The following is a 24305-nucleotide window of genomic DNA, read 5'->3' as shown; positions in this document are numbered from 1 at the left end:
TTATTTTTTATTTATTTTTTTCCCCCAAAGCAGCATTTATTTACCCACTGAATTCCGAAACATTTAATTTAGAAGTCTGGCATTTCAATAATTACCCATCTTGATTGACATGGGCTGACACACGTGGCGTTGTCAGGATATACAAGGACACTATCCGAAGGGTTACAAAAAATAAATCCATGATTCTTAAACAATCGCAACCAAAAAAAAAGTTACAGGTATCAAAACTTTAGATGCATCGCATGTAAAAGGCTTGTGCACATCATAATTTAAAGAGGCGAAACAAGGCGCTACTGAAACCTCACGTGAACAGTCTCTAGAAATCTGATGGAAAGAAGCAGTGTTCTCTTTGTATCAGCTTCCCTTAATGGGTTTCCATTAGCTGAAGGAAGAAGAGGCGGGAGGGGTGAATTCTTTTTTGCATGCACAAGATGTACTGCTTATTAACAAAACACTATCAGCTCGTTTTAAATGGGTCGCTTAAATATCATCACAGCCTGTTTGGGCTCATTCTCCTTCCTAAACTTCCCCATCGCTTTCCCCACTATGCACAGGCATCGTACAATGCCTTGATCAGAACGCACTTGTCTACACAATTCAAAAGAAAGCTCCCGTGGGCTCCCTGAACCATCGATCCAGCAATGCCCACGATGGATCTGAGCCTGCTTCCCGGGGGGCAGGGGAACAGGTCTGAGTAGCGGTGCTGCCGATACAGATAGTTTTAGCACTAGATACTTAGTGATTGTGGCCGGGAAGAATCAGTGATGGAGGGGGCGGTGGGTGGAGGGAGGGCCGGGACTGGAAGGCTCCTCAGTTGCCTTCGCCCGCGTCTTCATCCTGCTGGTCGCTCGTCCAGAGGGTGAGGTTGTCTCGCAGCAGCTGCATGATGAGCGTGGAGTCCTTATAGGAATCCTCGTTTAGCGTGTCCAGCTCCGCGATGGCGTCATCGAAGGCTTGTTTGGCTAAGAGGCAGGCCTGCTCGGGCGCGTTCTGGATCTCGTAGTAGAACACGGAGAAGTTGAGGGCCAGGCCCAGCCGGATGGGGTGCGTGGGCTGCATGTGCTCCTTGCTGATTTCGAAGGCCTCCTTGTAGGCCGCCTCGGAGGCTTCCACCACCCTTCTTCTTCTCGCCGGAGGCCACCTCGGCCAGGTAGCGGTAGTAGTCGCCCTTCATCTTCAGGTAGAACACCTTGCTCTCGTACTGGAAGTCATTGCAGTTCTTGATGAGGAACTTGTCCAGCAGGGCCAGCACGTCATTGCACACGGTCTCCAGCTCCTTCTCGATCTTCTCCCGGTAAGCCTTCACCTTCTCCAGCTTCTTCTCGTTCCCGTCGGCCATGGTCTTCTGCTCGATGCTGCTGATGACCCTCCAGGAAGACCGCCTGGCGCCCACCACGTTCTTGTAGGCCACGGAGAGGAGGTTCCAGTCTTCATTGGAGAGGAGTTCGTTGAGCTCTGTCACCGCCTTCATGGCGGAGGCCATGTCGTCGTAGCACTCCGCCTGCTCGGCCAGGCGCACCCGCTGCAGCAGCTGCTCCCGGTCCCCCATGTCGTCGCTGTGGCTCAGCCTCACCTCGCGCCCCCCGCCCCGCTCGCTCGCTCGCTGACTGACTCGCCCGCCTCGACTGCCCATTTAGGCTCTGATCCCTTGAGGGGTCCCAGATTGGAGAGTGCAGGCTGGGCTGAGGTACAACCCCCACGTGCACGAATTTTGTGCACCAGGCCTCTAGTTAATAATAAAATACCTAACATCTACTAGTACCTCATGCTTGCTATGCATCAGACAATAAACTAAATATTTACATATGTTATAGAATGCTCAAGACAGGCCTACAAGAGAGGGGCTGTTTGTTAACCCCACTTTACAGATGTGGAAATTGATAGTTAGGTTAACTAATTTGCCCATAATTTTTTAGCAAGTAAGTGAAGGAGTTAGAACTTGACCCTAACCGTGTCTGTTTCCAAATCTGGACTCTTAATTATTTGATGAACTGCAATGACTATTAGTATTTCAAATTAAGATGTCCTTTTCCATGATAGCTTTGGTGGGAATAATGGCTGGTGAAATCTTTTGGCAAAAGACTGTGGAGTCCAAGAAGTTACTGTGACAGCAGCTTGATGGCATTTCCTTCTGCCTAGAGAAGCCCCACTAATTCTGACCCCTTCTCAAGCAGTTCTGTCACTGTGGGCTAGGCATGCTACCTCTCCTGGCCTGGTCCAATATTACATCGTAGAAAACTTTTCCACAGTATGATTTTATTTTATTTATTTATTTTTTAAAATATATTTTATTGATTTTTTTTTACAGAGAGGAAGGGAGAGGGATAAAAACATCGATGAGAGAGAATCATCGACCAGCTGCCTCCTGCACACCCCCCACTGGGGATGTGCCTGCAACCAATGTATATGCCCTTGACCAGAATCGAACCTGGGACCTTTCAGTATGCAGACCGATGCTCTATCCACTGAGCCAAACTGGTTTCGGTATGATTTTAAGAGTCATTTCTCAAAATGCTTCATGCAAATCAGCAGTTGTCAAAGATCCCATGTTTGTAAAATATGTGATCATTTCAATGTTGGAAATTTCAGCACATTTTTTTTTTTCATCCTTCAACAAAGTGACCCTAAATTTGTCATTAACAATGTTCTAAAAATGCATGGATAATTGAAACAAGGTCAACCTGCAAGAGAGTCCCAAGAAAGGTGACAGCAAAATCTCATTTAAGTATAAACTGTTCTATCCATAAGGATGCAAAGTCAACAATGGGTGCCATCTTCACAGGGAGGTTTCCACTCATTTACCCTTTGATGGGTGCAGTCCTTCCTTCTTATATCTGCTCTATCACACTCTGGCATCTGCTTTTTCTCTTCCAGGTATTCAGTGGCAGTATGTCCCATTTATTCATTCAATCACTCAACGACCTGAGGTTTGGTACTGTTCTGAGACTTGATATGCAAAGATGGGTAACCTAGTCCCTCCTCTCTAGGAATTCACAGTTTTAGTAGAGAGGTGCAGGTGTAAGAAAATACCTGTTACATACATCATAAATGAGATATAAAAGACATAAAATATTCTCAGAGCAAAACAGAGAGACACACAGCAATATTTCTGCCAGAGAGATCAAGAGAACCACAGAGAAGATAACTACTAAGCTAGTCCTGGAAGAATAAATTTGATTTATTCAGAGAGAGAAGGAAAAAAGTGAATTGTCATTCTAGTCAGCATGAGCAAAACTTGGAGGTGTGAGGGTGTACAATGTTTGGGATATTATGATATTACGTCATCTCAAGTCTACTGCCGACAATTTATGCACACATCTGTTTTGTACTTTATAATGAAACCATCTGTTCATTGATACCCTGCCTCAATTTTGATTGATTTTCTCCTTGGTTCAGGATTTTTTTCAAACAAGGGTTTGAAGTAAATTTAGCAGTTCTTCAACAGCATTTCTTTTCAATTGAATGGCATAGAAAAGACTAGAATAAAGCCAAATAGAAACATGTTTTGGTTATGTGTGTCTGAATGTTCTTCTATGTGTCTGTAACATAAGGTATTTCATATTTTGAGTCACAATAAAACAAGTTTGACAGCCACTGAAGTAGTAATATTTTTCTATTGCTTTTCAATGCACTCCCATTATATCGGTTATGATTAAACCTTGAGTCCAAATCAACCTTGGTTTTTAATGAAGTGACTAGTGACACAGACTGACCTCATTTATAAGCCTGGTACACAGGCAAGCATCTGTTTTACTGAATTCTAGTTATATTTTACTAGAAGAAATGATTCTAGCCTGGAAATTAAACCATTATTTATAATGTTATTTTAACATTATTTCCCTATTCTGAGGTCCAAACTACTAAATTAAAAAACAATATATAAAAATATAACCAATTAGTAGTAAGCTTCCCAAGAGATTGGATTCTTCTATAACTAGAGGCACCTTGCACAAAGATTTGTGCAATAGGCCTTCCTTCCCCTGGCTGCCAGCACCGGTTTTCCTCTGGCACCCAGGACCCAGGCCTTTGCTCTGACTGCTGCCTTCCATCTTCACTCTGGCTGGAGCCTTCAGTCTTCGCTTCAGCAGGAGCATCTTTTCTATAGCTCCTTCTGCCCCCCACCTTTCCCCTCATAGCAGGTGTCCTGCTCTGCCCAGCTGCTCTGTACCTGCATATGTCCTGCCCAGAGGCCCCAAGTGTCTGGGGGATGGGGCTGCCACCATCTTTGTTGGGTTAATTTGCATACTCACTCTTGATTGGCTGGTGGGTGTCACAAAGTGATAGTCAATTTGTGTGTTTCTCTTTTATTTGTGTAGGTATTCATTCATTCAACAGTTACTTATTGAGTGCTTACTAGATGTCCAATGATATTCTAGATGCTAGAGAAGACAGTGGTTTAAAAGAAATACAGGGTCATTGAAATAAAATATTTTATATTAAACTTAACCTTCTTCCAATTAGAATGGCACATACATTTATAAAAGATTTAGAAACAAACCATACAAATATTTAATGAAAACCTAACTTCACTTAGACAAGGAAAATCACACAACAGTATACATATATTACAAAGGATATTTAAAACTAGATGAGATAGTGGCATATTTAATGAAATGCTTTTCATCTACCCTCTGTGTAAAAAATTAGAAGGCATATGCTCATATACAACACACATTTTGCAAAAATATAAGCTGCACAACAGGCAATGGATACCTATACTAGTGTTATGTTGTACTTATAAACTTTAAAGTTTTCTTTTGAGAGTAAAAATCAAGTTTTTAAGTTACATTTCCAAATGAGAGTAAACCTTGAACTTTCCCATGAAATTTCTGTTATTTGATTCTGTTATTTGATAAATGGTGATGAGAAGTATTAACATTTACTTTTTACCCCTAATGTTATTTTCAATTACCATACTAGGACTTATAATTCTTTTTTGTCTGACATTTTAAAAAGTATTTCAATATATATCAATTCAAGGCCTATATTATGGTCCAAGATTATAGATAGGAAAGATAAACATAGTTTTCATTACTGATAAAGTATTTCAATAAAAAGGAAATAAGCGTTTTCATTTATTACATTGCTTCATATATTTCTCTGGCACCACTGCACGTTTTTATACTGCTTTCCATATCATATTTCTCACTGGGTTCTAACATTTGCTCATTTCATAGCACGTTTGAAGCTATTTAGGAACATAAGAATGCCTTGGTCACCTTTGGAAATTTATTTTACTTTAACCCAGTGTCTATTTCCATGTTTTAAAAATTATTTCAGAGTGTCTTCTAATCTTGATAACCTATTGAAAATTTGCTGGACTTTCCAGAAAAGGTGAGGATGTATTGGGTCGGCAACTAAGTAATTGCGGGTTTCACACATATATGGCTTCAGTTGAATTTTTAGGTTTGCAGACGTAGTACAAATGTAAAACACATTTTGTTATTTGATAGTTGGCTATTCAGCTGTTAATCAGTAAAAAAAGTTTTTTGATCTGTTTTGTAGTTTTCGTTTGGCGTTCATTGAAAAATGGAAAATCAAAAGGAACATTTTTGTGATATTTTGCTTTTTTATTTCCGCAAAGGGAAAAACGCATCGCAAGCTCATAAAAAGTTATGTGCTGTTTATGGTGACGAAGCCTTAAAAGAACGGCAGTGTCAAAATTGGTTTGCCAAATTTCGTTCTGGTGATTTTTCACTCAAAGATGAAAAACGCTCTGGTTGTCCAGTTGAAGTTGATGACGCCTTAATCAAAGCAATAATCAATTTGGACTGTCACAGTACAACACGTGAGATTGCAGAGAAGCTTCATGTATCACATACATGCATTGAAAATCACTTAAAACAACTTGGCTATGTTCAAAAACTCGATACATGGGTTCCTCACGAACTGAAAGAATCACAGTTAACGCAACGCATTAGCAGCTGCGATTTGCTAAAGAAACGTAATGAAAATGATCCATTTTTAAAACGACTGATAACTGGCGATGAAAAATGGGTTGTTTACAACAATATCAAGTGGAAAAGATCGTGGAGCAGGCCAGGTGAACCAACTCAAACAACATCAAAAGCTGATATTCATCAAAAGAAGGTTTTGTTATCAGTTTGGTGGGATTACAAAGGAATTGTCTACTTTGAACTCTTACCACCCAACCGAAGGATCAATTCTGATGTCTACATTGAACAACTAACGAAATTAAACAATGCAGTTGAAGAAAAGCGGCCCGAATTGACAAATCGAAAAGGTGTTGTATTCCATCATGACAATGCAAGGCCACACACATCTTTGGTCACTCGGCAAAAATTAATGGAGCTTGGTTGGGATGTTTTGCCACATCCACCATATAGTCCTGACCTTGCACCATCTGATTACTTTTTGTTTCGATCTTTACAAAACTCCTTGAATGGTAAAAATTTCAATAATGATGATGATGTCAAATCGTACCTGATTCAGTTTTTTGCTAATAAAAACCAGAAGTTTTTTGAACGTGGGATTATGATGCTGCCTGAAAGATGGCAAAAGGTCATTGATCAAAATGGGCAATACATTACAGAATAAAGTTATTTAGTTCCATGAAAAAATTGTCTTTGATTTTCTTTAAAAAATCCGCACTTACTTAGCTGCCGACCCAATATATATTATTTTATGAAGGAGGGAGAAAAGAAAGAAGGAGAGAAAGAAGGGAGAGAGGGATAAATAACTTTATTGTTCATTTAATATATATATATATATATTTTTTTTCTTTTCTTTTTTTTTCTTTTTGAGAGAGAAAAAAAAGGCAAAGCTCATATCTGATACAATGTTGAAGGTGTGGAACACCCCAAAACACAGAGTAACCTAGAAACTTTCAATATTGAAGTCCTCTTTTAAACTTTAATATTTAGATGATAAAAAGAAAAACTAAACTAAATATTCCTTTAAATCTGGCTCGGCTTGTATTTTTTGTTCTGTCAAGGTCAGGAATGTATTTAGACATTTTTCACCCCAATAGGTGAGGCATTTGCTTTCAGTACCTTCAAATCAGATCAGGGAAGATAAGTTGGACCCCGGCTTCCCAAGATGAACATGTTTAGGTTGAGAGAGACCAAAGAAAGACCATTCTTGGACAAAAAGATTGTCTGACAAACGTATTAGTGACTGATTTGAAGACATAAATAGAAATTTGATTTTGAAAAATAAAAAAAAATTAAAATCAAATGGGAATTGTTACAAATTCTGAAGAAAATTAAATTAAAACATAATTTTGATGACTCTTTAGAAATCTTTTGTATTACTTATCCTTTGCCAATAAAAGAGATTTGGCACAACTCTCAGATGCTAAGGGAGAAAATGCACATTTCTCTTCCTTTCTGCTCTTGCTCAAAGGACAGGGATCTGATGTGATGCATAATTCAAAAGTAAAAATTCCTGGAAGGAAGGGGCATTGGAGGGAGTAATTTGAATGATGACGTTCTCCCAGTGCTTTTGCAAACCTCCTTATTTTCCCAAACTGGGTTTAGCATTGTTCCTGAATCAGTACAAACATTGATATAAACTTTGACAAGAATATGGAACAACATGACAAGAATATTTACACCTGGAAAGGTATAGGATATAAGATTTTCAAAATCCGAGGTGTTAGATTTTTGAACTCTTATTTTATACCCTGAAGATACTAAAATAATATTTATTGGCTGATGATGTTTGATCATGAAAACTTATCTAGAATGTTTGACCTTTTAACTTAAGTCGAATAAGTTTAGAAACTCAAAATACGTTGTTAGGGCTCTTGAAATGTCAGATTTGTTTACTTTGGAAACATTTTTATTATTCAGAATCACTTCCTCAAGTTGATCTGTAACCTGTTCTGTATGATTTGTTGAAGTTTATGAATATCCAAGCAGTAATATAGGCCTTTACATAATGCTGTTTCTCTTTAAAATGAGGAGGCTCTGGGAAGCCAAGGAGGAATGTGGAACTGAGAGCTGCAACTCCACCTTGAACTAAAGTAAAAAGCTTGCGGGTGGTGGTGGGGGGGGGGCGGGGTGTGTGTGTGGGGTGTCAGTCATTGCCACCAAACTTGTCAATTTGTTCTGTCCCCTTCTTAGCTATTTGTACTGCTAGAAGCAAGTAATGGATGCAGTGTCTAGATATTTCAGAGCAAATAGCCACTTCCAGATGAAAGCAGTAATACATGCAACACGCATTCTTTTAAAATATATCTTATTGATTTTTATTGAGAGGAAGGGAGAGTGATAGGGAGTTAGAAACATCAATCAGCTGCCCTCCTGCACACCTCCTACTGGGGATGTGCCCACAACCAAGGTATATGCTCTTGAGCGGAATCGAACCTGGGACCTTTCAGTCCGCAGGTCAACTCTCTATCCATTGAGCCAAACCGGCTAGGGTGCAACATGCGTTCTTTAATGATATCTAAAATTATCCAGGTCACTTTGCTATTGTGGATGTAAATGTAGCTTCTTATTTGGAGGTAGGGGTGCAGATGGGAGTACCTTACCACCTACTTAAAAACTTGTACCCAGGAGAGAATCAGAATACTTTCTGCCAATGCCATCTCATACAGGGGATGGAAATGCACGTGAAACGGACGTACATGAGAACAAAACAATAATCAAGTGTAATACTTTTCATCTACGCTCCATGGTGAGTGGTGACCCGAGGCGCGTAGGACACTGAGCCAGAGGTCACCTATATATCAGCGGGGAAGCAGACGCTTGCACATCTGTCCAGGTCACAGCGAGGCTTTCCACCTCAGACAGACTCTGCATGTACTCATAAACCCCAGTTGGGGAACACTGTCTGTGACATTCCACATCATGATGAGAACTGAGGCGGAGGGAAAGAAGGTGGAATTGCATTTCCCTTTGTAAAGCGAAAACAGTCCTGAGTAGCAGCCTCATCTACCATCTGGTCTTTAAAAGAGACGTTCAAGAAGTCCAATTGTTCAGTTTGGAACGAAGAGAGGCCCAAGTTGCTGCAAAGCTCGTGCCTCCAAATCTGAAAAAAAAAAAAAAAAATTGCTGACCAGGAAAGCACAACTTTTCCGACACCCCATTTTAATATTGTGCTAAAGCCATCGGCTCTGTTAAAAAATCCTGGAGTTAAATATGATCCCCCTTCCCACCCCCAGGCCCTTTCCCTCTTAGGTTAGTGTTTAGGGGGTCAAAGAGGGGGGTGACGGGGGGGGGGTGCTGGAGCTTGGCCCCAACCCCCGGACCGCTGCCAAGGGCTTGTAACACAATCTCTCCCCGTTTGAAGGGTAAATCGGTGTCAATTGCGTTTGCCGTCCACCACCAGCAAAAAGTAAGCATCTGACTTCCGCTCGGCCCGTGCGGACCGATGAAATGTAGGCAATCTGTTTCTGGCAAGGGGGAGAGATCGTTTTTCCCAAACTGCACCGAGAGGAGCCCTCGGAGCAGTATGAAGAGGGGCAGCGCGGCGGGAGCTGCTGCCTGCGCCGCCCGGCTGCTGGGGTGCGGAGCGCCGCCGCCGCAGGACCCGCTCCGGGAGGGGCCCGCGCCCCAGCAGCAGCCGCGGGAGCCGAGCCGGGAGCCCGGGCGCCGCTGAGAGCCGCGGGCGGCCCGCCAGCAGCAGCAGCAGCAGCAGCAGCAGCAGCAGCTCCGGACGCAGGGTGAGCGGGGCGGGCGCAGCCCTCCCAGCCGCCCGGCGTGCGCGCTCCAGGGCGCGGGGTGGGGAGGCCCTGCTCGCGGAGGAGGAGGCTGCGGGGGGCGGCGGGGCAGGGGGAGGGCTGGAACCCTAACCCCGGGGACCTGGCCGGGCGGGGTGGGGAGCCGCGGACCGCTGGACGGGCTCTGGCGCTGCTGGGTGGGTGGTCACTGCAGGGGGCGCCTCTCTGATGCCACGGGACGCACAGCCATGTGCTCCCCATCCCTGTGGTGGACCGGCCCCCGGGACCGCGGCGCGAAAAGCCCGCTGGGGCGGCTCAGCCAACCAGGGACAGAAGTGAGGGCTTCTGATGAGCACAGAGATGATGAATGCACAGCGAAGATGCATGCACACGGACGCCTCCCACCGGGGTCCCTGGGTTGCACGCGGGTATTGGGGAGGAGGAGCGGATTGGGGGGAGGGGGGTGATCTGAATGTTTTGCTTGAGTCCGAAGGCCAGGCTGGGGAGAAGAAGGGTGACCCGTGTGATGTGGGGTGAACCTCTGTTTTCGCTGATGCGTTTGACAGAGTTGAGCTTTTTAAAGGGAACAAACAAAGGCTAGCCTGTGAATCAAACCCCCCTGGGGAATAATAATTCGCGGAGCATTGTTCTCCTGGAGTCCGCAGAGCAGGGCTTTGGAAAATCTGGAATTGTTTGCAGGGAGTAGAGGAGACAACTTTGTTTGGAAGGCATTCCTTATTTTGGCAAAATCACATTGTATCATGCCCAGAGAGGTCAATTGCCAATAACCTAGCCCAGCCATGCGGAGTTTCTACTGTGAGGAAAGAGAGGGGGCAAAGGCTGGGTTTAACCGTGGTTTTCCTCACTCTTCTGGCACAGTGGGGGGTGGGGTGGGTTGCTCAGTAACTTTTCTCCAGGTAACCTTTTTGGGAGTCAAAACCTTTACCCTCCCCACCTTCCTCCTCTTCCTCCTCTCCCCCCCTTCCCCTTCCTGCTCCTATGTATAGATTTGCAAAACTTTTCTGTCCCTCTGGCAAACCCCGCCCTCTCCCCCAGAACCCTCTCCAACAAAGCCAGATCCGTTGTGTATGGGAGTCTTATGCAGAGGAAATCAGATCTGCCTGTGCACAGGAACACCCATCTGGCCTCCCGGTGTTCAAATAAAGGCCCAGGCAGGTCGGATGTGCCAGCCGGGCAGGGGAAGTCCACCTTTCTCTCCACCTGTCCCCCGGGACTTCCAGAGGCAAGGCTGAGAACAAGCCCTTGTGCTCAGTGCTTCTTTCCCCCCACAGCCTCTGCGCTGTGTGGACACTGATTAACTGCAGCTGGGATCTAGTGTGCCCAGCCTGTCTCTGAAATCCATCAATGAGTTCCTTCTCGAGGAATGCTCCCCCCTAACGGTGGAGGGGGAGGTGGTGGCCGTGGTGGTCCTCTCCAGCATGGGCGTCCTGGTTCTGACTGCCTAAGAGGAGGTAAGGGGCAGAGGCTGAGGCATGCATGGGACCTGGTAGCCTTCAGCCATGGCTCTCTGAGTGGGCTCTGAATCGGAAAGGTAGTTTGGCTTTCAACCTGGATGCTACTAAACTTGGAGCTTCTTTCTTTACTTTGCGGCCAAACACCATACTTTGGTGAGGTGGGCCGAGCTTGATTGGGAAATAGGTTCGCTTGGCAAAACTTATTTCACCTGGTGCAAAAGGTCATGTGGTTGCCACCGAGTTTCCTAGTGTTTTGCTGAGGAGTCTTAGTTAAAACCTAAACTTGCAGAGGTGAAATAGCAGGTCTTTCTTATATGAATCCTAAGTAGGGGAGGCAAGATTTTAGAATTCTGTTTCAAGGCTGTGCGTTTGCATTATAGACTTTCGGAGTCTATAATAGAAGGCCAAAGTTACCTGGGTTGAAACCAGATAAGGAGGCTCTAGCAATTCATGTGCAGAGGGAGTTTGTTAAAGTTGCAGCTAATGTTCATAGGCTATTTTGGTATCTTTGTGGTTTTGATATGGAGGCATGAATAGAATCCCACTGTTTCTTTGCATTTCTCCTGAGCAACTATCAACATTTTCTACTCCATGTTTTCTGATTAGAAGAAGTAACTGCGGTGAAGGTAAACATATCTCTTGTTAAAGTGAGTAAGATGCATGTAATTTTTGTCAAACATTTTCAGGATCAATTCAATTGAGTTTTTGTTAATGTTCTCTTCTTACATGAGAGAGAGAGAGAGAGAGAGTAGAAAACTGATAGCTCTCAATAACATTATAGTTAAGAAAAACAGAAATCTTTGCATTACAAACAGTTTATAAAAAATATCTCATGAAGTGAGGTTTGCCTAATCAAGTTGGATGAAATTTTGCTGGAAGTCTTTAAATATTCTAATTGACTTATGAATTTCAGGTGGTTTTCTATTCAAATTATGTTCCAAATTAATCTGTTAGGGGTCCAAAAACTTGTATTAAATTGTTTGGAAAAGTGGCCTAGTAGAATTTAAAAAGAAAAAAAGAAAATGAAAAAATATCACCAATGCCTAGAAATCAGTTCCCACCCAGTCTTAATATCTTGGTCATGATTTAAGAAGGAATTATTATTGCAGGCATATCATTAGTTGATTCAAGACAAATCTTCATGGGGGTCCTGGTGAGAAAGATTCTCGGAGGAGAGTGAGCATTACTTGAGATTGGGCCTCAGAAGGACAGGATACTTGTAATGACTCTATGGCTACATAGCCTTGTTACATTGGGTAAAATATTTTAGGGCTCCAATCATTTTTTTAAGAACAGGAATTTGACAAAGAGTAGATATTTTAATGTCCATTTAAAATTTAAAGATGTTATAACATCATTAGAAAAACCACTGAGTGCTGTTTTGACTTTATGCTTGGTGCTTCTTTCATCTGTGGACAAGTTGTTCCCCTTAGCCAGAAGTGGATGGAGGTCCACTCATTTACAAGATCTGGAGTACGCTTATGATTAAATTCTGAGCTTGGATTTTCTGATTAGACCCTCAGGTTAAGCTTTTGCATCCATGGCATTGGTCAAGAGTATGTAGCATTGTAGAGAGATTATTGGTGAGCTAAAAGGAAGTCAGTATGGTAAAAGAGCCACCCTTGGTTGTTAATTCTTTTGAGTCTAGCTTGAAAGATACCGTTTTCTCCTTCCAGATTCTGGGAGGGTGTTTGGCTTGGGGTATTGTTTGCTTGTTTTAAACTTTAAAAGATAGTGTTACTGACCTATAAACGTTGTGACTTCATTGTTTCACACCCCAAATACTCAAAATGGACTAGATAGAGGTGAGGTCAGCGCTGCAGGTGAGAACAAGGTGGCCTTTAGGGTGGAGGCCCTTCACTGTGAGGTCATTAAGCATTCTTGTTTGAAGTGGCCACAGTTAGGGAGTATGTGCAGGGTAGGGAAGGAGTGTGGTGACATCCTCTCACATTTATTTTGGGAGGTCTAGCATTCTCCTATCTGAATAGCTTTTGTTTTAAAAAATACATATAAACTCATTTAGAGCTCAACATTTTCTTCATCTCTGAGTTTTCCAATATTTATGATTTTATTTAATCAATACGTTGTTTTCATTTCTCTTCATTACCCTTTGTCTTCTCTTAGTGATTTAAAGGCCCACAATACATTCCTACTTTGCTACAGAATTGCTTTTCTTTTTAAAGTAAGTCAATGGAAGTTTCATGTTGGCATACTAGTGTTAGCTAGTATTAATTGAATATAAAATATATGCCAACACTGGCATAAATACTTAATCTTAAAGGTTATATTTGAGATGTTAGCCTCTATTGTACATACTGAAGAACTCAGGCACAAAAACAAGAAGTCTCATAACTATTGTAGAAAAGAACAGCTATTAAGTGGGTTGTTAATAGAAATAGTATTTGACCCCAGGACTTCTGATTTTAATTCTGAAATTCCAACTATTATTCATTAATCAGGCTTTTTAGTGGAATCTCATAGCAGACAATAATGATAGAATGTTTATCTTATTCTTTCCAATGTGTTTTCTATGCAATATTGAAATGCATTTTTTGTAACATGTCAACAAAGTCTAGAGATAGACCAGGAGCCATGTTGGTCATCATTAAAGCACAATTCTAAGAGGTGTGAAGGAATACTTTATCTTCAGAGTCAAAACTATGAGGTCTTCAGCTGGGATTCTGGAGCCACAGACTAAACAGAGTCTTTAAACATATGATATTTTACTTACGGAGTCATTCATTCTTTCTTCTTCCCCTGGGCTAGTTCATGTCTCATCATATTCATAATGGTTATTCCAGAATCACTTCTATGGAAAGAAAGAAAAAAAAATACACATTCTTTGAAGAATTCTGTATTAAGTTTCTGCATGTTTTTCGCTTTAAAATTTATTTTTCTGAATTCCAGACCCTGAGGGTTGGGTTATCCATTTTTAGGTAGACCCATAAACCTTGGAGAAGCCATAGTGTAGAGGACTCAAGGCAGCATTTGAGTCCTCCCTCCATTCTCCAAAGCTATTGCCTTTGTTTAGTTATTACCACAGTCACTTACCAAGCTTTTTACATATTTACATCATATGAATTTTAATGGTACCATCTTTCAGTGTTTTGATATAATATACAAAAAAAAAAAATGTTTTTTGGTCTCCCAAACTTTCACTTTGTTCTTTAAGTCTAGAGAATCATTAATCATTTCACTCCCCATCTTTAAAAGCTACCCCGTGGTATCGCTTGTGGTTTTTGAAGACTTTTGAATGCATTAAAAAAGTCAGAACTGATATTTGTTTTGGTTTGTTCTTTATGATTTAATTCAACTCATCCACACTAATCCAACATTTGTTAAAAATTATATATTATAAAAGGTTACAACCTCTAGTGATCTTTTTATGTTGGTGATATGAATTTGTTTGACTTTTGTTCACCCCATTTTAATTATTATTTCAATGGGAAATTATTCACCATGGAATAATTCTTCCATACTCCTGTGAGCTGGGTTCATTCCAATGTTTCTTATTCATGTCTCGGCCATATCTAAATCCAAGACCTCCATGTAGTGGCTGACTTTCAGCTGAACCACAGATGGTGACTTAAATTATGAAAAAAAAAAAAAAAGCAACTTCCATTTGGATATAAATCCTCATTTTTTTTTCAAAAGTAACTTAAACAGAGTTTCTACCCATGACAGTGACTTTAAGTACCAACCTATTTGGCATATGTTTACTTGCTTATCTTCTATTGCATGTGGATGACCTACTAAGCCTTCTTTATCTCCTTTTAACCTCCTGGTAAAATAAATTTTTTTTTTTAATGGTTTGCAAATAATTTCAATCCTATACAAAGTAGCATCACAAAAATTGCTTCATTGCTCCTACTGTTTTTCCTTCATGATCATCTATCAATATTAGAAGATAGTTTGAATTACATGCCTGGCAAAATACAGGGCAGACTCCATGAGAAATAAATGTGCCACTGTCAAGAAAAGAAAAACTTTATTGTTTAGAAGTATTGAGGGGAAGGATTGTGTCCCTCTGACTCATTGAAAGTGTTACATGCCATTAGGCTTACTGTAAACTATCCCTTGATGAATTCTTTGCTGGACAATGAGCTTAAGAATTTGAGGTGTCTTCTTGCTTTTACTGAGCAGAATAGGACTCTGATGTTTAAATGGAAGTTGCAGAGCACATAATAGGATGTAGCTAAAGTTACTGACCTACCGCATCTCACTTTCAGGAAAGTAGTGGGAGAGATTGTGTCTTGAGAAGAAAGGCATTTTAGAGGTAACCCTTTTAAGATTTCAATTAGTTATTTAAATATATGAATCATGAGCTTAAATGTAATATTACTTAAATGTCTGTTTTCCGAGGCCAGCTAGCCTATAGGAATCCTAACCAGCTACAGGGAGATGTGTTGTTTGCCTGGGACTAGCCCCTTTTTTTTTTTTTTTTTTTTTTTCAAAGAACTGGGGCAAAAATGTTTTGGGTATCTGATATTTAATGACAGGATTTGGAGAAAATGTTAGGATTTTGTATGAATACTGTGATGATTAACTACAAAAGAACAGGCGATGATAATGTTCTGTTTCCTATAATGATAATTTAGTGACATGTGTTTCACATTTGCACTGGTTTGCTCTGGATAACTAGATATGGGGAGATTTATAAAAACATGTTTTTAAAGAAAAATTATGGTCCTTTTCGCAAAAATTACTCAAAGGCATAATTGCTTAGAAATGCATTTGTCTGTGCTTTTAAATTACATATTTATGACACCTTTTAGGTGTTTATGCTCCAGCTGTCTTTTCTAATACTACAGAAAAATGTTTGGAAGATGTTCATATTTGACATTTTTCTAAACACCAATATCTTATTATGTTTTCAAACGCAATCTTTAAAAGACAAAAATGACCCTATACTAAGAGAATTGGACTTTGAGATTAACTAGAAGGGGATACTATGTAAAGTTTCAATAAAAAAAACTGATAAAGAGTATATATACACTTGAATTAGTAACTTTAAAATACCATAATTATTGAAATATAGCTGAGAACCCCATTATATCATAAATCTTACCTCTTCCCAGTTGTATTTTCATTTTTGTTAAGTTATCGTGCATTTAGTTACTTTATATGTTTTTTTGTGTGCATATTAGAGACCTACACAATTGTTGACTTTATGAGCTTTTTACCTTAGCTACTTCAATGTTACTTCTATAGTCTTAGCTCCTATAAATAATGCATACGAAAGAGCTATGTTCAAGGCCAAGTATATATTCAAACAACTTTTCTATAATCCACCTAGGGGACTATGATACCCATGAGGTAACCAAGTTAATGAAGTCAACTTTTATTTTGTAGATTTAAGATATTTAATCACTTCTACTCAAAAGATGGTTGCAAACAAAACCTAAGGTGCAAAACACATAAAGTGAAAGACTAAAAGTAAGACAAAAGAAAAGTTTGTGGCAGTATTTGTTAGAATGATTGGGTTATATTTTATAAAATGTGTCATTCTGGAAAGAATATGAAGACCCAGGTTTAAGGCTGACAAATGCCATAATCTATCTGTATGATCTTGGTTAAGTCACTGATCCTATATGGTTTTATTTTCATTAACTGTAAAATGAGAAAAGTATAGTAAGGGACTCTTTGAAAACACCTCTTACCCTGACTCCCACCCAGTTCTCTGAAACTGTAAGTCCTTGATCACTCAGGCATTTGTAAAGAACCAAGTACTGTGCTTAGTCCCATAGGTAATAGTTTGAAGGGTAGTGACCATATGTTCACAATAAATTGTGCAAACATTGTCACTGCTAGCACTCAATCCTAAAGTTCTGTAGAAATCTAAGCTTTAAAAAATAAAGCCAAACAATGGGGATTTACAATGTGGATGCTGACATTTTAATCAACAACTTTGATTGGGATTTCTTGTCTTAGAAAGGGACTCTAAATACGATGTTTGACACAAGCTTAGGGCTAGCTATTTGATATTTCTATTTGACCTTTGATTGCTACTCTTTTCTACTAACTGGCTCGTCCACAGTGATAGGACCAGAAAAGATAAAGTAAATAGTGTTTCCTGAGGGTTAATAATTAATAAACTGACCTTTCATCAAAACCTCTATGGATCTGGTTCCTTACTTTTTGTCATTGGCGGCAAGATATTAACAAGAGAAGTCTGTATAAAAAAGCAATTGCTTTTTTGTTTCCCAAACAGGTATTACAAGTGGATAAATAATGTGCACTGCTCTGAGCCCAAAGGTACGCAGTGGACCTGGCCTCTCTGATATGCATCAGTATAGCCAGTGGCTGGCCAGCAGACATGAAGCTAATTTGCTACCGATGAAAGAAGATTTGGCCTTGTGGTTAACCAATCTGTTAGGTAAGGTTATAAGATATCATTCTGTGAGCAAAGATAACAGGGTTGTTTTCTTTGTGTCTCTCCTCCCCATCCCCCGCCCCCATATAGTATCCTTCACCTAAGCATGTGACAGCACCTTGGAAAGAAAGATTTCATTCATTGGGTTTTGCATCTGGGAAACCTGAAGCATGTGGAAAATTTAAATGAATTTCCCAATGTCTCTCGCATTAACTATGCTTAGTACTTCCAATATCATGCATCGAAATGTGGAAATAGGTGGTCAAATTGTGTATTTCATCTATATGCCGATCTGATTTGCCTTTTACTTTTCTTTTATGCAATGGACCAAACTGACCTATTCTTTGGACAAGGCCCCTATGCCATGGTCTGTGAAATCTGACTTCTAAAACTAGATCGCTTTGCCCTACATTTATAGCATGTCTTCTGAAACTGCTGAATACCCAAACTCTAGAATGAACACATCTATGCTTCGTCCAAATGAGCTGACTGGAGTCATCTAACCTTGAGCTAAAATTTTCTATTCATTTCACTTCTGTTTTTAGCTACTCTTCCAAAGGTACTATGTCTGAGAAAAATGCTACCTCATGCCAAGGCTGTCCCTTTTTAAATTCTTACTGTGCTGGCATAGCCATAGGATACAATTTCAACCATGTGAATTTTTTTTAACCATGCCCATTTGAAGGATCATTATATATAGAAACACTTTTTTTTTTTTTTTACCAATAATTTCTCACAGAAAACAAAATTGATTTATGGCCCTTGGGAAGGACCCTTGTAAACATACAATATAAGATTTGAATTATTTGTGTGATACTTTATCACCTGCAGAAGGGATTTAACCATCATTATTTTATTACTTCAAGAGAAACTAAAGAGCTTAGTGAGAAGCACCCTGTCCACCTGAAATCTTAGTGAAGTTTGGAAAGATTTTAGCACATTTTAGCCAGATTTTCCTCTCTTGCACCATGGTTTTTTCATTTTTATTTTTATTTTTTTTACTTTTTCTCACTGTGTATACCCTAGTTTGACCACTCTCTGTAGGGTAACCAGAGCTACTGCATATGAATATGCCAAGGAGGAGCTTTTATCTCCATCATGTAAAGGGAGCCCAGTTAACCTAAGCAGGTGGATTTCCTCTCTTTATGTTTGTCCTTCCAAGGTTCACTAGTGATTGTTACACGAGTACGTAACTTATTATTTATTTGGGAGCTGTCTGCAGATATGGGCTTTCACCAATATGGCAGTATACAATGGAGGTTAAGAGAATAGGCTTGCTAGGGACTGCCTGTGTTTGTAGCCAAGAACTGCCACTTACATATCAATATGATATTGGGACAGATATTGGGACAGAAAAACTTCCCCCTCTGTGCTTCAGTGCCCTCATGTCATGTGGTAATAATAATAATAGAGTGTACTTTATAAGGTTGTAATGGGATTACATGACTAAAATAGGTATGCTGTTTAGAAAGTGCCTGACATATTGTAAATACTATGTGTTGTTATTCCAATTACATAGTTTAGTGATACTGTTAATTTTGTGGATATGTTTATTTATTTATTGAACAAATATTTGAGTGTGCCACAGCATATACTATTGGTTTAGAAAATATGAACACTGGCATCAGAAGGCTTGAATTCAAGTCTTAGTTCCACCTCATCTTAGCTCTAAAATGCTGGACAAGTGTCTAAATGCACCAAGCCTCTGTTTTGTCATCTATAACAAATGTGATCATCTCATTCAAATTGCCAACAATCCTACGAGGTTGATACTAGGTATAATACTAGTATTGTTGGCAATTTGAATGAGATGATCACATTTATAACAAGGTCTGGTGCATAGGAATCAATAGCTATGGTAAATATGTGCTGTTGTGATATTTGTGGTCCAGACACAGTAGGATGGAGTGGTGATTAAGAATAGACAGAGTGCCTGTTCTTAGAAATGTTGTAGCAGATTGAAAAGGAAACATTAAGTAAGTCATTGCATAATTCATTAATTGGGCTTATTATAAACACTAAAAAATATAGGTTGCAATAAGAGGAGGGAATACTGCAAAGGATTGCAGGACTTAGGAAAATCTTCTTTAGGAAATCCAATATTTAAACTGAGGACCAAAGAATGATTAATAATGAGCCAGACGAAGCATGTGAGAAGAGCATGATTAGAGAGAATGGCTTGTACTGAGGTACAAAGGAGTTTGGAACATTGGAAAAATGAAATGAGACTAGGGTCAATAGCACAGGTAAGAGAAGGTGAGTTTCGTGACACACGTAGATGCTAGATTATGTTAAAAAAAATTATAATTTATTGTCTGATCAGTGAGGAGCCATTGAAATTCCAGATAGAGGGAGATGGTAATTAATTAGAATATAGGCTGATTATAGAGGTATGGTCCAAGGTCTCATGACTTGTCATCAAAGCCATTTTAGTTGGTGAATGTGATCAGTTACAAAGCAGCTTGGTCAGTGTGAACAGCCCAGAACAGCCTCAAAGAATAGAGAGTCAGTATGTGTAATGGAAAGATCCTTGGAATAAAAATCAAGAGACCTGGCTCCTAACAGGACGTCAGGAGACCTGGCTCCTGACAGGATGTCAGGAGACCTGGCTTCTGGTTCTGGCTCTGCCACTCAGGAAATTTGCCCAGAGTCACTCAGCTATCTTTTCTGGGCTCCGTGTCCTCAGCCATAAAGTGAAAGGGTTGTAAACGCTCTCTGATGTCCTTTCCAGCTCCAAAAGTGTATGTTTCCAAGAAATCCATCTCTTGAGACCCAGTTTGAGATCAATATGCATAAACAAGAGAACATCATTTACATAAATGAATAATCTTTATTTTAAAGAATCAGGCTTAGGAGATTTTCTCAGAAAAGAAATCTGAAAAGAATCTCAAGATATAGTAAAGTACCACCTTGCATTGATTTAAATTAATAAAAGTAGATAGATAGTAGACCTCAAGTGGACTAGCCTTATGGTAACTTAAAAAGTAGAACAATAACGACATTTTTGAAAGTGGTAATCCACTTTGAGATAAGAAAATACATGCTAAAATGGTGATGATATGAGGAGGACAAAATCAATAGGGCTTGGTTAGAAGATATTTTTATTACATATATTAGGTACACTTAGAATTCACATATTTAAAGTCAGTAAAGTACACTTTAAAATTGTATATATTTACTGCCCATTTTATCACTTCAGAAATATTTTCAAATTTTTTAGTAACTCAATTATTGCTTTGTGTATACTTGAAAGTTAGAGATATCTTGAAAGTAGTTAGCTCCAAAGTTGATGCTGTCTTTATATAACATATCTGATTTTTTTTTTTTTTGTGAGGTAGAAGTTCATATTCTATAATAAATCTTTTAATTATATTTTTACCATTGTGATATAGAACTTGTGGAAAGGCTTTCTACTTCTTTTTAGTAATACTTGCTTAAAAGGACATTTTTTATGCCCTTCAAAAGGAGTATTAATGATGGTCTAAATTCAGATATTTCTGGTCCTTCATATGAAATATCAATTGAAAGCTGTAGTTTCTTAAAGAATACTCAATTTGGATTTAGATATTCCTGCTAGATAAAATATATTGGATAGAGAAGAAAATTGTTTCATTGGTCCATAGGCCAGTATTCATATTCATATCACATATGGCGGTTTAATACCATAAATTTCAAGTATATGATAATCAGTAACACTAATACATACCACTTTAGTTTCTTAGGCCTGGAATTAAAGGAGCAATAGCAAATTTTTAGATTAAATATTATTTATGTATAAGAACATAGACTGCTAGCTCTCTTATAAAAAGTTGACTAAGATATGGTAGTTGGGATTTGTTTATGGGCTAGCACAGTGGTCGGCAAACTGTGGCTCATGAGCCGTGGCCTGCTGCTCTGTTGACTAATGAGTTTGCCGACCACTGGGATAGCACATCAATGTGATTCATAAGATAATCATGTAATATTTACTGACTGTTCATATACCTTTGGAAATATCAACTGACCTTATTGAAAATAGTTTGTATAGTCTAAGTATGTTTTTCAACAGCTGGCTCCATGGAGCAGTTTTATGGTCATTATTATGAAAAAGCAGTTAAAGAATCTTGAATATCCCTTCATTCTTCACTATAAAATGTTTATTTGGCCATTGTTCCCTATTATTCTTTAAATACAAACATTTCATCTCTAAGACCTTCTGTTTTGTTCATGAACTAGCTATTTTCCATTTGTTATTAATCTGCTTCCTTAGGACATATTTGAACATCAAATAATTATACAAATACATCTTGGAGAAAATTAATTGTCACTTCAAATAAACAACATGTTATTAAATTAACAGTATCAGATTATAGCAAAAACACCATTCAAATAGAAGAGGCACATTCTACAAATGTAGTGATTATTGCTGGACTATTGAAAATTGTTGTTGACTTAGCTTTGAAATGAATGCACTAACATACATGTTCTCAAATTGTTTATTTCACTTGTGTTTCTTTGTTTGAAAATGATGATCTTAACACTACATGAAATCACATGGGAATATGTTTTTGAGAAAAGATTATAGTTAAGTAGCAAATAAGCAGACATTGTTCTTAAAGATTGTAGATTTTTAAATGTAGGCATATGTGTTTCCATATAAGTAGGGACTTTGAGTAAATCATAAGATTTCAGATCAAGTTTTGCTGAATGGATTTTACTTCCATTTAGAAATGTGTTGTGACAATTGATGTTATGGTGATTTTCCCTTTCTCTGAATTTCCACAAAAAATTTCAGTTGTTATATGCTTAATCTGACTGATATGTAATTTTACTTACAAGTTATTTATAAAAATAACCAATTTCTAGCATTAAAATGTTTAGTGTCTACTTATTGGTGTTGTTGCTGCCGAATACAACTGCTATCTAATAACATTTGAAGAGTTTTCTTCGCTTTTTGTTTTTCTTGAGGCCCTTTTAATAGAACTTTATCCTGCAGAACTCTTATGTTCTTGATATAGTACATTAAAATTCCTTCGGAAAGGTGCTATCTTTTCCCAGTTCAAAAGTCTAAGCCTGGAATCAAGTTCATGTTCACAAGTTGACACCTTTCAGAGAAGTTACTGCCCATGTTTTTTTTCTTTTTCTTTTTTCTTTTTCTTTTTAACCCAACTTTTCCAACAGAACCAGCTTTGTCTTGTCATGATATAAATGAGGGTAGAGAGTTGGAATCACTGTGGGGCAAGTGCTGATCTAGGGTTTCAGGATAGAATGAATCATTTTCTACCTCACAACCTTCAGATTTCAGTCTCAAAACACTGACTAATTCGAGTTAAGACAGCAGATGAGTTCCTTTGAGTTCATCAATTAGAAAAACATCCTGGGATGGAGAGGTGCAGTAGAGTTTCAAGTAGAGTTGGATTCTATCCGGATCACTTGTAGAGATAAAATATGCCAGTTTTCTTCACAGTAAATCAGGTCACACATATCAGAACATGCCTGAATGACATTCTCAACAATTCTCCAGTTTACAAGGTGCACTGCTGTTCATTTTTCAGTACTGCTATCACTATCTTCAGCCCTAAGCTGGTTTTTTGTTTGTTTGTTTTTTCCTGAAGGGCTTCATGTGGAGTTTCTATAGTGCAAAAGACAACTGATTATGGAGAGTGCATTGTTGTTTTTTTTATTTTTTAGTTGATTTATTTATATCAAGATCCAAAGAAAGTCTGTACATTGGTTGATCTAAATCTCTAGTCTCTTCTAATCCATAGTTTACGCCCTCTTTTTTCTTATTCTTTTCCTTGTAATTTTATGTTGAAGAAACTGGATCATTTGTTTTAAAGAGTTTCCCAATTTCTGGATTTTGCTGATCTCTCTACTAGAGGCCCAGTGCACGAAATTCGTGCATGGGGGTGGATAGTGGTGTCCCTCAGCCCAGCCTGCACCCTTTCCAATCTGGGAACCCTCAAGGGATGTCTGACCACCTGGTGGTGGGATTGGGTCTAAAAGGGGCAGTTGGACATCCCTCTCACAATCCAGGACTGCTGGCTCCCAACTTCTCAACTCTCTGCCTTCCTGATTAGGGAGAGTGCATTGTAAAAGGAAATAGTTATATATTTAGCAAACATTTACTAAAGTGGAAGAGCATGGTGACTGAACATAGACTCTAAACCTAAAGAGCAAGATTCCTTGTGTGACTTTAGGCAAGTTACTTAATCTAAGTGCCTCAGTTTTATCATCTGTAAAATGAATATAATGGTAGCACCCACATCACAGTTTTGTGAGCATATTAAAAAAACAAACACATGAATACATGTAAAGTGCCTGGCATACAGTAAAAACTCAAATATTTAATGGCATTGTTAAATGCTATCATGTCTTTAGGAACCTGAGTTTAGTACTACTAACTGACTAGAAGGAAAACATTCTTTCTCAGCAAAGTATGAGATAAAAGGGCCCAGGGCGGCTCCATTTTAAAACACTAATGGTTGATACATAATCTTTATGGATATTATGGCAAGCATATATGTTGATTTTAGTTACTTGACAGATGTTTATTTCATATAATTGTGCCCTACTATTTTAATAGGAAGTGACCAATGGCATTTTTTAAACCAAACTTCCCAATCTTTGTCTACTGGCAAGCTGTCAATCTTGAAAGAATAAATGGTATGAAGATCAAAGTCTACAATATAAATTCAGGAAGCAAAGGCATTATCTTTAGACTAGACTATTTTAGATTGAACTTCAGGTCAGTAGTCTGTACACCCAAGAAAATTTAAATAAAATATTCATTGTCCTATCTTTTCCCAAGTATATCAACAATGTGGAAGATGGGGCTAAGGAAGAAATG

At 39.0% G+C, this 24305-nt stretch overlaps 2 protein-coding genes across 11 annotated transcripts in view; one reads left to right on the top strand and one right to left on the bottom strand.

Moving 5' to 3' along the window:
* The window catches only part of GAS2 (growth arrest specific 2), a 139835-nt gene that overhangs the window by 13135 nt on the left and 102395 nt on the right, over positions 1-24305 (top strand). For 3 of the 10 annotated variants that reach the window (XR_006740916.1, XM_045578032.1, XM_036426865.2), the window contains exon 1: positions 17235-17479. Coding sequence is in view for 9 of the 10 variants with exons in the window: in XM_045578032.1 (XP_045433988.1) it covers positions 17335-17479 (145 nt within the window). In the remaining variant the exon portion in view is untranslated. Of the gene's footprint in view, positions 1-9286; positions 9304-9325; positions 9632-10809; positions 11101-15323; positions 15380-17234; positions 17480-24305 lie in introns of those variants that run through there. The other 7 variants (XM_045578031.1, XM_045578028.1, XM_036426857.2 and 4 more) reach the window with 7 other exon arrangements.
* Positions 23-1595, bottom strand: LOC118712821 (14-3-3 protein eta-like). Its single transcript, XM_036426997.2, is given in 2 exon segments — positions 23-1117; positions 1119-1595. Coding segments are annotated over 2 exon segments (738 nt in total). The 5' UTR covers positions 1550-1595; the 3' UTR covers positions 23-810.

Source organism: Pipistrellus kuhlii, unplaced genomic scaffold (genome assembly GCF_014108245.1).
Source record: "Pipistrellus kuhlii isolate mPipKuh1 unplaced genomic scaffold, mPipKuh1.p scaffold_m20_p_9, whole genome shotgun sequence".
NCBI classification, from domain to species: Eukaryota; Metazoa; Chordata; class Mammalia; order Chiroptera; family Vespertilionidae; genus Pipistrellus; species Pipistrellus kuhlii.
Note: the sequence above shows the minus strand (reverse complement) of the source record. Positions and strands in the feature narration are given on the sequence as shown.